At 40.8% G+C, this 15,065-nt stretch overlaps 1 protein-coding gene across 1 annotated transcript in view; it reads right to left on the reverse strand.

Annotated features, from left to right (window-relative positions):
- Window positions 1–15,065, reverse strand: part of FAAH2 (fatty acid amide hydrolase 2) — a 69,383-nt gene that overhangs the window by 48,879 nt on the left and 5,439 nt on the right. The window contains exon 2 of the mRNA XM_019634363.1: window positions 7,860–7,942. Coding sequence (XP_019489908.1) covers window positions 7,860–7,942 — 83 coding nt within the window. The remainder of the gene's footprint in view (window positions 1–7,859; window positions 7,943–15,065) is intronic.

The raw sequence follows: 15,065 nt of genomic DNA on the forward strand, positions 1-15,065 counted from the left end.
ATACACGAATTAATGGAATCAACTTTAAGGGACAATAAAATGTGTTTTGGTATAAAAGAGGTAAATTTTGAAATAATAGCAATTCTAGAGGCGTTACATCAGCAAGATGGCGGAGTAGGAAATATAGCCCTGGGAGTACTCCAGAATCCAATTAATAAAAATAACTATGCAGAAAGGATTGCTGGAGAGCACACCTTAGTGGTGATGTTTGAAGACAGCTGGGGACAAAATAAGGGAAGAGGCTGTCTCTATCAGCCATGCAGGAGATGCCAGCTCTGGCTCTTGATACACCATCTAACAATACATTTTTTTAAAAAACGTGTGAAAATATTAGACTCATCGGAGTGTAAAAATGGCAACAGCTGACTTCAGTTCCAAGCGTGGCCTCTCAGGCACCTACAAGCACAGTGTGAGTGGTGGCCATCTGCAGATTGCTTGGTGGCTCATGCCATGGTGGCCCTGGGCAGGGCATAGGCTGTGCCGAACTTGGCCTACAGTGTGTCCTCACCAAGAAGGCCCCGGGACTGGCATAGCCAGAGGCCAGCTTGGGAACAAGGAAGAGCATCACCTGGCCAACTCCAAGGATGACACACCGAAAGGGAACACAGCGCAGACACCAAAGCCCTGCTAAAATGAATCCTGCTCTGTAGGGTGAGTCCCTACACCACAGCTCTTCCACTGTAGTCAAGGCCAGTCCTCAGAACCAATGAGCACAAGGGTCAGTCCCTCCCATTGACGTGCAAACAGCAACCAAGGCTCAACTACAAGAGGAAGGTACATACAACCCACCCAAGTGACACACCTGGAGCACCAGGCTCTGCTGACTAGGGAGACTATGTCACTGGGCCTCACAGGACACCTACTACATAAAGCCACTCTACTAAGACCAGGAGGCAAGCAGCCCTACTGAATACAAACAAACAAACACAGGGATGCAGCCAAAATGGGGAGATAAAGAAACATGCCCCAAATGGAAGAACAGGACAAAGCTCCAGAAAAAGAACTAAACAAATTAGAGACAAGCAATCAACTACAAAAGACCCATAATAGCTTAAGCAATCATGAACAAGAAGACAAAGTTGGAATCATCACGTTTTATTTTAAATTATATTACAAAGCTGTGGTATCAAACGGTATGGTACTGGCATAAGAACAGACACACAGACCGATGAATAGCATAGAGAGCTCAGAAATAAACCCATGCATATGCAGTCAACTAACCTTTGATTAGCAACTGTAGTTATTAATACCATATTGTATACTTGAAATCTGTGAGACAGTAGATCTTAAGCATTCTCACCAAAAAGACAAAACAAGGTAACTTCGTGAGGTCCCAAAGTATAAATATTAAATCACCATGTAGTACACTTTAAGTATATACAATTTTATTTATCAATTATATCTCAATAAAGCTGGAAGAAATTAAAATATTACAAAAGAGAGCTTTGCTAGCAGCCAAAGGAAGAGATTATTTCAAAAATAGGCACTTATAATTTTGATAATAGAAACATGTTACATTTGCTGAGTGCATTTGATATGTTCGATAGTTGTATTTTATATTCATTAACTCACTAAGTCCTCACACCAGTCCAATACATATGTAATATATGCTCCACTATGCCAAAGAGTAAACTGAGATAAAATTAGTTCAAGGACTCACCTGATGTCACACTGTTGTGTTGCAGACATTGTTAGCTACTACCCAAGATCCACTTTCCCCCAGTATTAACAGAACCTCAATTTTTTTTAGACAACTACCTTCAACTACCTTTCTTACCTGCCATATATTTTTAGGGGAGTAGGTCCAATCCCTAGCCTCAAGAGTGTGAATTTTTATTTGTTTAATACAATAACAGTGATGCTATTCAACTTGCCAGCAATAGATTTACCTATAGGCATGTGTCCACAATTTTCTCCATTGAGACATATCGTATGGCAGCCATCTTATGACAATAAGATCTAACTGAAAATAAATCTGGCAATCTAGGATGTCCAAGGCAAAGGACTGAATACATAGTTCATTGATGACATTCTTCAGCTGCTGAATTCATGAATTATGGGGCAAATCTTCCTATGGACTTCTTGTTTTATGGGATCACATATTTTCTGTATTGTTTTCAGTCATTTTGAGTTGGGTTTTCTGTTATTTGCAGTTAAAATCATGTAAACTGACAGAGTTGGCATGTCATTTTTATTTGAGGGTTTGGGGCAAAAGCTAGATTTCAGTGAGTGTCACTGTAAACAGGAGGTAAAGATTCAGAGAAAATGATTGTTGACTACATTTTTGCAGAAGCCTGCTTATGTCAGAAAAATGAGAGCACTATGATAGCCAGTTAGTTACAGCAAACTATTCATCTGAAAATAGAATCTGGCTCATGAAAATACATAGAATCTGGCGACTCAAAGGCACTGTATTAGACTGGTCCGAGTCGAGGCTTTGTAGACAGACTTATCTGTGACAGCTATGTGACTGTGCAAGTAACAACTGCCTAAACCTTGATTCTTCCATCTGTAAAATAGGGATCACGATAAGAACTACATGCTTTGTCAATACATAAAGCACAGTACTAAGCACACAGGAGCCACTTGGTAAAATGTGGTTATTACTATCATCATCACTAATATCATCAAGTTCTTCCAACAGTCAACAAAAGCTGTGAGGGAAATGAAAGGATGAGGGTTATAGCAAATTAAGTCCAAGCAAAATTGCTCAAATCATAGAGCTCAGAGAGTCAGCAACATAACATGTAGGAAATAGGCTGCAAACCTCTATATCACAAAAACAAAGAGAAAACTACAGCAGGTACTTCAACATGTCCTACTAGCGTTATCATCAGCGCCATTTCCTGACAGCTTATTTGTTGGTGGTAAGACAGGGTTCCTGGAGCACTTGGCACCTAGGAATTTCCCAGCCCAGTAACACGGGCCAGTCAGATTCCCAAGTCCTATTCCTTCCAAATATAGGGCAGAGGTAGTCATGCACACTTTTCAAAGGTCCTAAAAGCCCCTTCATTAATATTGCCCAAACTTAAGCTACACATAACCAGCGAAAGCAGAGAGCTCTGAGAGAAGGTTGTTATGGGCAGAAAGGAAGCTGGCTACTGTCACACATGGGTTCAGTGCCGCAGGCAGCACTAAATCCCTGACAGCAAACAAACCCCCATTATTTCAGCCTGTCTAAAACCAGGCACCCCAAACAAGAATCCTCACCCGTGCCTGTATGGAGACATACTGAAAATGAGTCCTAAGGGAGGCTGTGATACCAGCATGATATATGGGCTATACAATGTGGGGTGAGTGAGAGACTTTACTGAGGTCTGAGAAGGCTTTTTTATACGATATACCCTGAAATCCTGCCCCCACCCAGTGATCTCAGTAGATCAGGGAGCAGGAGAGCAAAATCCAAGGATGATGCCAACCTCGTGCTCTGGTGAAAAGCTATACTGCCTCCTCACCCGAGTAGCAGAAGCTATACAGACTGCTACCATCATCTGGCTTAGTCTTATTCATTTTTCAGAGTTCTGTTTTTGCATCACTTCCTCTAGAAAGCCTTCCCAGACACCTCTCCAGACCTGCATAGGTATACCTCCTCTGTGCTCCCACAGTGTCATCTCTTTACCCTATCAGAGTGTTAATTTGACTTGTGTTGTAAACAATAGTTATTCGCATGTTTCAACTACTAGGCTGGAAGGTGAAAGGCCAGGGACTGTGTTTTGTTCACTTGTGTATCTTCCAACATCTAGCACAGGGTCAGACACATAGTAGGCATTGAACAAAGGTATGGGGGATAAATGAACGAAACTGTTGGGCACTTTATAATCATTTAATTTTGTGAAACTATATACATTGTCAGTCCATATTATTTTGCCATTTACTAAGAATGAAACAAAGTCTCAGAGAGGCTCAGAAACATATCTAAGGTCATACAACTACTAAATAACAAGAAGAAACCCAAACTGGGTCTGTATGACTCTATACGTATATAGTTTTGTTTGTCACACCATCTCTGCACTCTAGGCCTCCCAGAAAGCTTGCCTTGACCATTTTCCATGTTGCTCAATATTAGGAAAGAACACACCTATTGGCTGGAATGCATGACCGTACATGCCCCAGGGAACAAGGCCTAAAACTCGAAACAAATCTGTACTTTTTCAACCAATCAAGAGAAAAGAGAAACAGTGCACTGGTAATCACGATCCAAGAGGACTTGACAAGCTGGCAGGCTGCAGAGCATTAGAGGAAGTCATATTTTGAGTTCAAAGATGAACATAAACAACGGGTATCTTAGTGAATCCTTTAAGAGTTATTGCATGTTACATCATGTGCTAGGCATTAAGAATGTCAAAATGAATAGATATGATCCCTGCCATTGAGGAGCTCAGTCTGGTGGGTGAGGTCATTAAGACCACAATAGCAACGCAGCCCCAAACCAAGTATTCTATCCCCCCACTTTATGATGGAACTCAGAAAACTCAGTTTTCCTTTGCCAACTGGTACCCTCTTAGATCCTTCAAATACACGGTGCTAGATAGAGACTAGAAGACAAGGTAAAAGGTGAAAGGATTTCCATCTTCCAGTTTGTTTGTTATTCCTGATGACACTATCCCAACACGGCGTTTCATCCACACAAAGATAGTTGGTTCCAGCTTCCAATTTCCACACTTTAGAACCAGTCTTACTACATCCCCTCAAAAATACCAGTATCAATCATCTGGCAACTGCCCCTCAGAGGTCTGAATCACAATTGTGTAAGGTTTCCTCTTCAAGGAATGAAAAAACAGAAATGTAGCACTGGAGCAATGAAGAGATAATGACTGCTAGAAGCAGCTATCATGCTCAGATCTGAGAGAATAAAGGGAAAAGATTGGGATTATCAGAATTTAGAAAGTCAAAGGAGGTGCCTGCAGAGCTAAGGACCCACACACAAGAAGAGGGTGCTGCCTGGTTGCTCATACCTAAGAAGCTTAAACACAACAAATCTGTACATTATATTGTTTAAAATAGTGTGGTTCTGGACCCTGAATGAAACAAGAGTGACAAGAGCACAATGTGCTCTGGGAGCTCAGAGGTAGACACCTCACACAAGCCGAGATGATTAAATAAAGTGAAATTGAGAACCTGAGCTGAGTTCTCAAAAAATAATTCAGCCAAGTACAGAAGAGATGGGAAAAGGGAAGGTATTCCAGGCAGAAGGAAAACATGCAAAGTGAGTGAGATAAGAGAGAGTTTAGGGGGATAAGCTCCCCTGAACACTAGCTTAGGGAAAACGGAGTAGTTCAGTATGCTAGAGTATAGGATACGAAGTAACAGAGAATGCCAGCATGATGGGTAACAAGGAAGAAGAGCCAGCAAAATATGTTGACTAACGAGTTGGGGGATAGACTTCGGAAAGGAGGGAAGAAGTTGGAGCCCAGGGTTACACCCAGGTATCTTGCTTGTGTGACGAGGTGGAAGAACCGGTTTGGGAAGAAGGTGATAAAGTGGTGAACATTTTCTGATCAGTCAGTTAAGAGTACAAAGAGTAAACTAGGGACCAGCAGATTCAGAGTCCACATTTTCCGCCACTACTGCATTTCCTAGCTGTGCGTGTGACTTTAATCACGGAACTACCGTGGGAGTAAGTTTTAGTGCCAAGTAAATACAGGATAGGAATACAGTAGAACTGTGTATAATCATGAGGATAGCTCCATTTATTGAGCTCCAGTTGTAATAACAACCATCACAATAGCAATAGCTAACACTGATTGATGTAAGGTTCTGTGCTGTGTGCTTTACATATATTTTTCACTTTAACGCCAATATTTTAATTGCAAATACAATAGCAACATTATAATGAGCACAATAAAGCCATGTTGGTGTGCTTTAAGAGAGGCAGGAAAAACACTGATGTTACACATAGCATAAATAAATTTCATAAAATTATTTTTGAAATTCTCTCCTAAAGGTATCCATGTCATCTCTCTCTCCTAATCTTCAATCCCTTGACAACTATTGCCCTGCATTACTCCCCCCACCCACCCACCAGCAGACTCTCCAGTGTCCTATTTGTAGGCCTACACTATCACTTTCAATGAGGATGGCAATTTAATTCCCTCTCATACATTTATTAGTATCCTCACACACAGAAACATGTTCTGCAACAAAAGACTTCCCTCCTTAGGACTCACACTAATTAAAATAAAATAGAAAACTATAAATAACAGAATTTCTCTCTCTCTCTCTCTCAAATGTTTAAAGATATACTCTGTCAACAAATTAACTTCAAACAACATTTCAAATAAAAACCCTGTGCAGAATCTGGGGAAATATCTTTGGGATGAGGAGCTGCTAAAAGAGTTGGTAGATGGGACCAGGGTAGAGCTGGCCCACTGAAAAAGGAAAGGGGCAAGGGAGGACTCCTGGAACATAAAGACTCTCTGTATTTCTGTTTCTGTGAGCTTTGGCATCAGATGTCTATACATTTGGATCATGGCTCTGTCATATATTAGCTATGTGATCCTAGGAAAGTAACTTAACTTCTCTGGGTCACATTTTTCACATCTATAAAACAGAAAATATAATACTTTTTGGAAAAGCTATTGAAGTGAATAAGTAAGGAAATATGTATAAAGTAACTATAAAGCTCAAATCCATTTGATGCAGTCTTTTTATTTCATAAAAAATATTTAAAATGTTTACCATTTCGTAATACTTGCTATTTTTCATTTTATTTACATATACAGTAACCACCTATGTCAAGTGATAATGGTTTTCAAAATTTTGTAGTAATATAAACTTTCACTTAAAAATAATTGTCTTAAGCCAAAATAAGTGATTCAATTATTAATAAGTATATTAATTAAAAATAACAGAATTGCTGTGCAAACAAGACAAGATTTTTTTTAAAGATTTTTATTGGGGACTTGGGGAAGAGGAACAGTGTTGGGGAATTGGGGAAGGGGAACAGCCAAGTTGTCCTTCAATCTTAGTTGTGGAGGGCTCAGCTAGCTCAGCTCCAAGTCCAGTTGCCATGTCGCCACCCTTTGGCAGCCCGCGGCCGCTCAGCTCAAGGTGCTGTGCTCAATCTTAGTTGCGGGTGGGCATAGCCCACCATCCCATGCAAGAGTCAAACTGGCAACCTTGTTGTTAGGAGCACATACTCTCACCAGCTGAGCCATCCTGCCACCTGCTGGCAGTTCAGCTTGGGCGCAGCTCACTGGCCCATGTGGGAATCGAACTGGCGACCCTGTTGCTCAGAGCTCACTCTCTTAACGAACAGAGCCACTTGGCTGGCTCAAGACAAGATTCTTAAAGGTGCTATATGAATGACTGAGATCTAGAAAATGCCACCCTGTCATGAAATAATAAGAACTGTGATGTGTAGGATGCTACAGAAAAACAAATCCAAGTTTTGTCCGTTTAATAGTTCACAGCTCCCTGGAAGTGTTTACTTGAAAACTGGGATATAGAAATCACACATAGAATATCTTTTTAAAATACCATCTACTATACTAAATCCACATTGGATAATGTAGCAGTAAGGGAGCCTTCTCCTATTAGAATCCCTACCAAAGACTCATTAATTCAATGAATAGTCAGTGATGCCTATCAAGTTTCAGGCCTTGTTCTGGATGTTGAATATGTAAAATCCAACAAAATACATTTCTTGCCATCATAGAGCTTAAAGTCAGTGGACGGTGAGAGTAGGCAGACAAAGAAGCATAAAAGTTCAACAAACGGCAGGAAGTGCTGAATTCTAAGTCAGGGCAGGTCCCAGTGGGGAACCAAAGGAAGGACACAGGGAAGGGGAATCTAGGAAATATGCCAAGATGGTATGGCCACAGAAATACAACAAAAACCATTATAGTACAAATGCTCACCTGTACTTGACAATTCCATTGATCATTGGGTTCACATCAATGATTCTGTTGATATAAGCCTGAATAACATCTATGCATTTCACCTGCAAAATACAATAGTTTATTTAACAGGTGTTTATTTAAAGAACAGTTTATCCATTCAACAAGTATTTAACAAAAAACTCCTTTATGCATTAGTTACTTTTTATTTAGGACTTCAATGGATTATACAGTGCAGTCCACTGCAAGGGGGTAAAATACATCTACTTTGAAACTAAAAAATCAGAAATATATCAGTATTAAATTGCTCTGAAAAACAGGTACAAATTAAAGGCATAAACTCCCCTCAAAGTAAATAGAAACTGGAGTCCACAGATATTTTATATGTTTACACACACACACACACACACACACACACACACACACATTTCAACTAGTAAATATTATTCTAGTAAATAACTAGTATAATGAGAGATATCATTTTATAGTGATACCCTGAAAGAACATTATACACCATCTTTGCAAAACCCAGGAGCTGAGTGGAGATGTCAAAGCACATTAAGGCATAGTTTCCAGATAAAGGACACCACGTTTAATTTTAATTTCAGATGAATAATAAATAATTTTTAGTATAAATATGTCCTAAATATTGCATGGTGGTAATACACTAAAAATTATGCACTTCTTCATACAAACCACCTGCCCAGTATCATGGTGCAGACTTTCCTAGGGTCTCTCAAAGGTTTGCAGAGCCCAGACAAGCAGCATCTGGCTTGAGCATGTCCTATACCTCTGGCTGAGCAGCCCTAAGCTTGGCACTAGCGGCAGCCGGCCTTGGTTCACAGCTTGGCCTCTCAAGGCACTTCCAAGCATGGTGCAGGTAGGGACATCTGCAGATTGCTTTGAGGCTCCTGCTGGTGGCCCTAGGTGGGGCATGGGCTGCAGCTGAACTTGACCTGCAGCGGGTCCCCTCCCAGGTGGCCCTGGGGTGGGCAAGCCCAGTGGCCAGCTTCAAAATGAGCTGGAACATCACCCAGGTACCTCCAAAGATGACAAAACCAAGGGACAAATTGAGCATGCCCCATAGCCCTGTTGAGGCAGATGCTGCTCTGTAGGATCAGCCCCTGCACCATGACTCCTCCACTGTAGTCATGGCCAGTCCTCACAACCAAGGAGCCTGAGGGTCAATCCCTCCCACTGATGAGCAAACAGCAACCAAGGCTCAAGTACAAAAGTAGGTCACACACAACCCACACAAGGAACACACCTAGAGCACCTGGCTACAGGGAGACTGCACCACTGAGCCCCAAAGGACACTTCTTACAAAAGGTCACTCTACTAAAACCAGGAGGCATAGCAGCCCTACCTAATATAAAGAAATGAACACAGGGGGGCAGCCAAGATGAGGAGACAAAGAAACATTCCCAAATGAAAGAACAGAACAAAGTTCCAGAAAAAGAGCTAAACAAAATGGAGATAAGCAATCTACCAGATGCAGTTCCAAATGCTGGTTATAAGGATGCTCAATGATCTAGGGGAGAACTTCAAAAAACAGATAAGACACATAAAAATTGAGATAGAAAACATAAAAAAGAACCAGTCAAAAATAAAGAATACAATAGCAGAAATGAAGAATACATTAGAGGTAATCAACAGTAAATTAGATGAAGCAGAGGACTGAATCAGCGTGTTAGATGATAAGGTAGCAGAAAACACCCAATCTGAACAGCAAAAAGAAAAAAGAGTCCAAAAATGAGGATAAATTAAGAGGCTTCTGAGACAACATCAAGTATACCAATATTCCCATCATTTGGGTACCAGTAGGAGAAGAGAGAAAATAATTGAAAACCAATTTAATAAAATAATGACAGAAAACCTCCCTGACCTGTCAAAGGAAATAGACATACAAGCCCAGGAAGTCCAGAGAGTACCAAACAAGATGAACCCAAAGAGGCCCACACCAAGACACATTATAATTAGAATGGCAAAGGTTAAAGACAAAGAGAATCCTAAAAGCAGCAAGAGAAAAGCAGTTAGTTACCTACATGGGGGCTCCCAGAAAACTGTCAGATGATTTCTCAACAGAATCAAAGCAGGCCAGAAGGGTTTAACAGGAAATATTCAAAGAGATGGAAAGCACGAACCTATAATCAAGATTACTCTACTCAGCAAGGCTATCATTTAGAATTGAAGGACAGATAAAGAGCTTTCCAGGCAAGAAAAACCTAAACGAATTCATCACCATTATACCAATATTACAAGGAATCTTAGAGGGACTTTTTCTTTTTTCTTTTTTTTTTTTTAGCTGAGCCATCCTGCCACCTGTTGGCAGCTCAGCGGCTGCTCAGCTTGGGCCGGGACTCGAAACACTGTTGCTCAGAGCTCAAACTCTTGAGTGAGCTCTTAACCAACTGAGCCACTCAGCCGGCCCTTTAGAGGGACTTCTTTAAAATAAAAAAATAATTAAAAATATGAATAAAATGGCAATAACTACATACCTATTAACAATTACTTTCAATGTAAATGGATTAAATGCTCCAATCAAAAGATGGAGGGGGGTTGAATGGATAAGAAAACATGATATTTACATATGCTATAAGAGACTCACTTCAGATTGAAAGACACACACAGACTGAAAGTAAAGGGATTGAAAAAAGATATTTCATGAAAATGGAAACAAACAAGCAAAAAGCTGGGGTAGTAGTACTCATACCAGATAAAACAGACTTTAAAACAAAAAGTAGAAGAGACAAAGAAGTACCTACTAATCCCACTTTGGGGTATTTTTCCAAAGAACCCACAAATGCTACTTTGAAGGGACGTACTCATCCATATGTTCATTGCAGCATTATTTACAATAGCCAATATATTAAGGCAACCTGGGTGTCCCTGAATGGATGGATGGATAAAGAAGAGGTGGTACATATATACAATGGAATAGTACTCAGCTGTAAAAAAGAATGAAACTTGCTATTTGCAACAACCTGAATGGACCTAGGGGGTATTGAGCTGAGTGCAGTATGTCAGACAGTGAAAGACAAATGTTATATGATTTCATTTACAAATGGAATCTAAAGAACAAAATAAACAAACAAAAGAAATAAACTCATAGATACAGAGAACATTTTGATGGCTGCCAGATGGGAGGGGGTGTTCGGAATGGGTGAAAAAAGGGAAGGGATTGAGAAGTACAAATTGGTTGTTACAAAGTAGTCATGGGGGTGTAGGGTAGAGCATAAAGAATATAGTCAATAATATTGTAATAACTATGTATGGTGTCATATGGGTGCTAGATCTATTGGTGTGATAGATGGGAGGTGGGTTGGGGGCAGGGTGAAAAAGTGAAGGGATTAAGAAATATAAATTGGTATTTATAAAATAGTCATGGGGATGTAAAATAAAGCATAGGGAATATAATCAATAATATGGTAATAACTATGTATAGTGCCAGGTGGGTCAGGAGGATATATAGTCAGGGGGATCATTTTGTAAATTATATAAATGTCTAACCACTATGCTGTACACCTGAAATTAATATAAAATAATATTGAATGTCAACTGTAGTTGAAAAAAATGTTTTAAAGGTGGAAAAAGATAAAGGGCAATAAGAGGTTCAAAGTTCCAGGTATAAAACAAATAAGTCTTGGGGATGTAACATACAGTATAGGAAATATAGTCAATAATACTGTGATAGCATGGTATGGTGTCAGATGATTGCTGAACTAATGGTGATCACTTCTTTAGCATAGGGAATATAATCAATAATATGATAATAACTATGTATAGTGCTAGGTGGGTACTGTTGAATAACTACGATGTACACCCAAAACTAATATAATATTGTATGTTAGCTATATTTTAATAAAAATCTTTTAAAAAGAGGAATTTTGAAGCTGGAAAAATGAAAGCGCTATGTGCCAAAATGGAAAGAAAAGTAAAATAAAGTACAGTCAGCTGAAGAAAAACAAAAAAGGTATGTACAAAGATATATTAGGTAAATATAAACAACAAGAAGGCAGAAGTGGTACCATTAATATCAGATAAAGCAAATTTCAAGACTAAAACATGAAATGGTACAATCCATGAAAATGATATAACAGTCATATGCTTTTGGCATTAAAAAGCAGACAAATATATACAGCATAAACTCCTAAGAATATAAAGAGAACTTGAACAAAAATACAAATATGGTAACAGATAATATAGCTATTTCAGAAATTGACAAATTAAGCAATCAAAAATAAGGCTATATCCAGAAATTTAATACAGCCAATATATTCAAGGACATACAGAGAGAGAAATTCTCCATCAAGAAGGAATATTCTCTGTTCATGAATCATTACTAGACAATGATCATGTATTTAGTCACAAATGGAGCTCAGAGAGAGTGAGTTCCTCAGTGAGTAAGTCCATGCATAGGCCCTTTAAGAGGAGCCCCTGGGTCTGCAGCCACTCTCGTCTCACTCAGCCACAATATTCTCAGGTTTTCACAGCCAGAAATTATGGGGACTTCTCTCCCTGGGACTGAAACCCTGGGCTGGGGAGCTTGGTGTGGCACTGGGAAACCTCGCTCCTCCAGAGGAGACCTCTATAGCTAAGATATCCCTCCTGGTTTTTAATGGTTACATGCAGGTGTGGGACCAGCATGTTCCGTGTCTCCGCCCTTCCTACCAGTCTCGAGGTGGCTTCTTCTGTATGTCCTCAGTTGTACGGCTTCAGTTCAGCTAGACTTCAGGCGATTCTCAATGGTGATTCTTCTGAGTTAGTTGAGTTGTCATTTTGATGTGGTCATGAGAACAGGTAAACACAGTGTTTACCTACTCCGCCATCTTAACCAGAAATCTGACCCTTGTCCTTAAGAGAAAAATAAAAGGCAAACCTTTGGGTAGTTCTGGTCAAGATGGCAGAATAGATAAATGTTGTGCTTGCCTCCTCCCATTACCACAACACACTTTTAGAACAATCAACCTGCAGAACAGTCTGAAGAATAGCTGAACAGAAGTCACATAAATAAAGATATAAAGAAGAGGCCACAGAGAGTGGTAGCAGGGGCGGAGATGTGAAACAGGCTGGCCTTACACCCATGTGTGGTGGTTAAGAATCGGGAGGGATATTTCAGCTGTGGAGGTCCCCCTTGAGGCGCGAGCATCCCCATTCGGAGCACCAGTGCCAGGAAGAGGAGCCCACACAACATCATGCTGTGAAAATCAGTAGGGATTCCTTCCATCCCAGTGAGACAGAGGGCAGCTGAAAACCCAGGCATCCGTTTAAAGGGCCCACACAAGACTCACTTGTTCACAGGCAATCACCCTAAGCTCCAGCAAAAGGCAACAGAAACATTCAGGGAAAAGCTAAATTATGTGGCTTAAGAGTGAGGACTGGAGAGACAGCTGCCATTGTCCCTATGTTGAGCCCTCTTCACAGACAGCCAGCAGGCAGGCACCATCTTTCCTGTGTTGAGTCCTTCCCCCACATCCCCAAATAGCCTGCAGGCAGGCACCAAATCTGAATCTGCATTGACCTGCTGAATAACACTTGTCCCATCCTGGTGACTCTCTGAGACCCTGCCTCACCCAACTTCGAAACTCTTTCAGCAGCTCTGACTCACCGTCAGCCATCAGGCAGTGGCTGGCCTTAAGGTGCCCTGTGCCTTTTGCTGAGCTGCCCCAGTCTCGATACTAGTGGCAGCCAGATTCAGTTTATAGCATGACCTATCAAATGTGCCTCCAGGTCCAGAACAGGAAGCTACCAACCTTGGATTATTTTATAGATATTACCAGCCAGCCCAGTGCTGGTCATAGGCAGCAGCTGACTTGACCTGGACTGATGCCACTCCCAAGAGGCCCCAGAACTAACACAAATGGTGGCCAGCTTCAGACCACAACAGAGCACCACCCAATTAGCTCCATAAATGACACACACAAAGTGTGGTATCGGCAGATACCAGAGCCCTGCTGGGGTAAATCCCACTCATTGGGATCAGCCCATGCACAACGCTTGTATGCTGTGGTTGTGGTCAACCCTCAAGTCAGTCACTCTGAGGGTGAACAACACCCACTAATGTGCCAACAGCAATCAAGGCTAAACTACAATGGGAGGGTGCTAAACTATAATGGGAGGGCCCACCCAATGCACACAAGGGACACTTGAGGGGCACCTGGCTCAGGTGATCACAGAGACTGCACCCTTGGGCCCCACAGAACACCTACCATATAAGGCCAACTTTCCAAGACTGAGAGACACAGCAGTTCTACCTAATGCACAGAAAGAAATACAGAGAGGCAGCCAAAATGAGGAGACTAAAAAACATGTCCCAAATGAAAGAACAGGAGAAAATTGCAGAAAAAGCATTAAATCAAATGAAGGCAAGGAACCTCACAGATACAGAGTTCAAAAAACTGGTTATAAGGATGCTCAGTGAACTTAGGGGAATATAGATGAACTCAGTGAGAACTTTAACAGAGAGTTCACATAAAAAGGGAAATGGAAACCATAAAAAAGAACCAGTCATAAAAAATATAATGACTGAAATAAAGAATGCACTAGAAAGAACTAACAGCAGATTAGATAAAGCAGAGGATGGAATCAGCCATTTGGAAGACAAGGTAGCAGAAAACACCCAATCAGAACAGCAGGAAGGAAAAAGAACCCCCCCCCAAAAAATGAGGATAGTTTAGGAGCCTCTGGGACAACATCAAGCATACCAACAATCACCTCACAGGGGTACCAGAAGGAGAAAAGAGAGAGCAAGGGATTTAAAGCCTATTTGAAGACATAATAACTGCAAACTTCCCTAACCTGGCGAAGGAAATAGACATACAAGTCCAAAAAGCACAGAGTCCCAAACAAGATGAACCTAAATAAGCCCACACCAAGACACATCATAATTAAAATGGCAAAGGGTAAAGACAAAGAGAGGATCTTAAAAGCAGCAAGAGAAAGGCAATTAGTTACCTACAAGGGAGCCCCCATAATACTATCAACTGATTTCTCAACAGAAACTACAGGGCAGAAGCCATTGGCAGAAATATTTAAAGTGATGAGAAGGAAGGACCTACAAGAAAGATTACTCTGCCCAACAGAGCTATCATTTAAAACTGAAGGAGAGATAAAGGGCTTCCAGACAAGCAAAAGCAAAAGGAATCCATCACTACCGCTTCAGTATTACAAGAAATGTTCATTGGAATTCTTGAAGAAAGGAGGAGGAGGAGGAGGAGGAGGAGGAGG

This window comes from Hipposideros armiger, unplaced genomic scaffold (genome assembly GCF_001890085.2).
Source record: "Hipposideros armiger isolate ML-2016 unplaced genomic scaffold, ASM189008v1 scaffold_1608, whole genome shotgun sequence".
NCBI classification, from domain to species: Eukaryota; Metazoa; Chordata; class Mammalia; order Chiroptera; family Hipposideridae; genus Hipposideros; species Hipposideros armiger.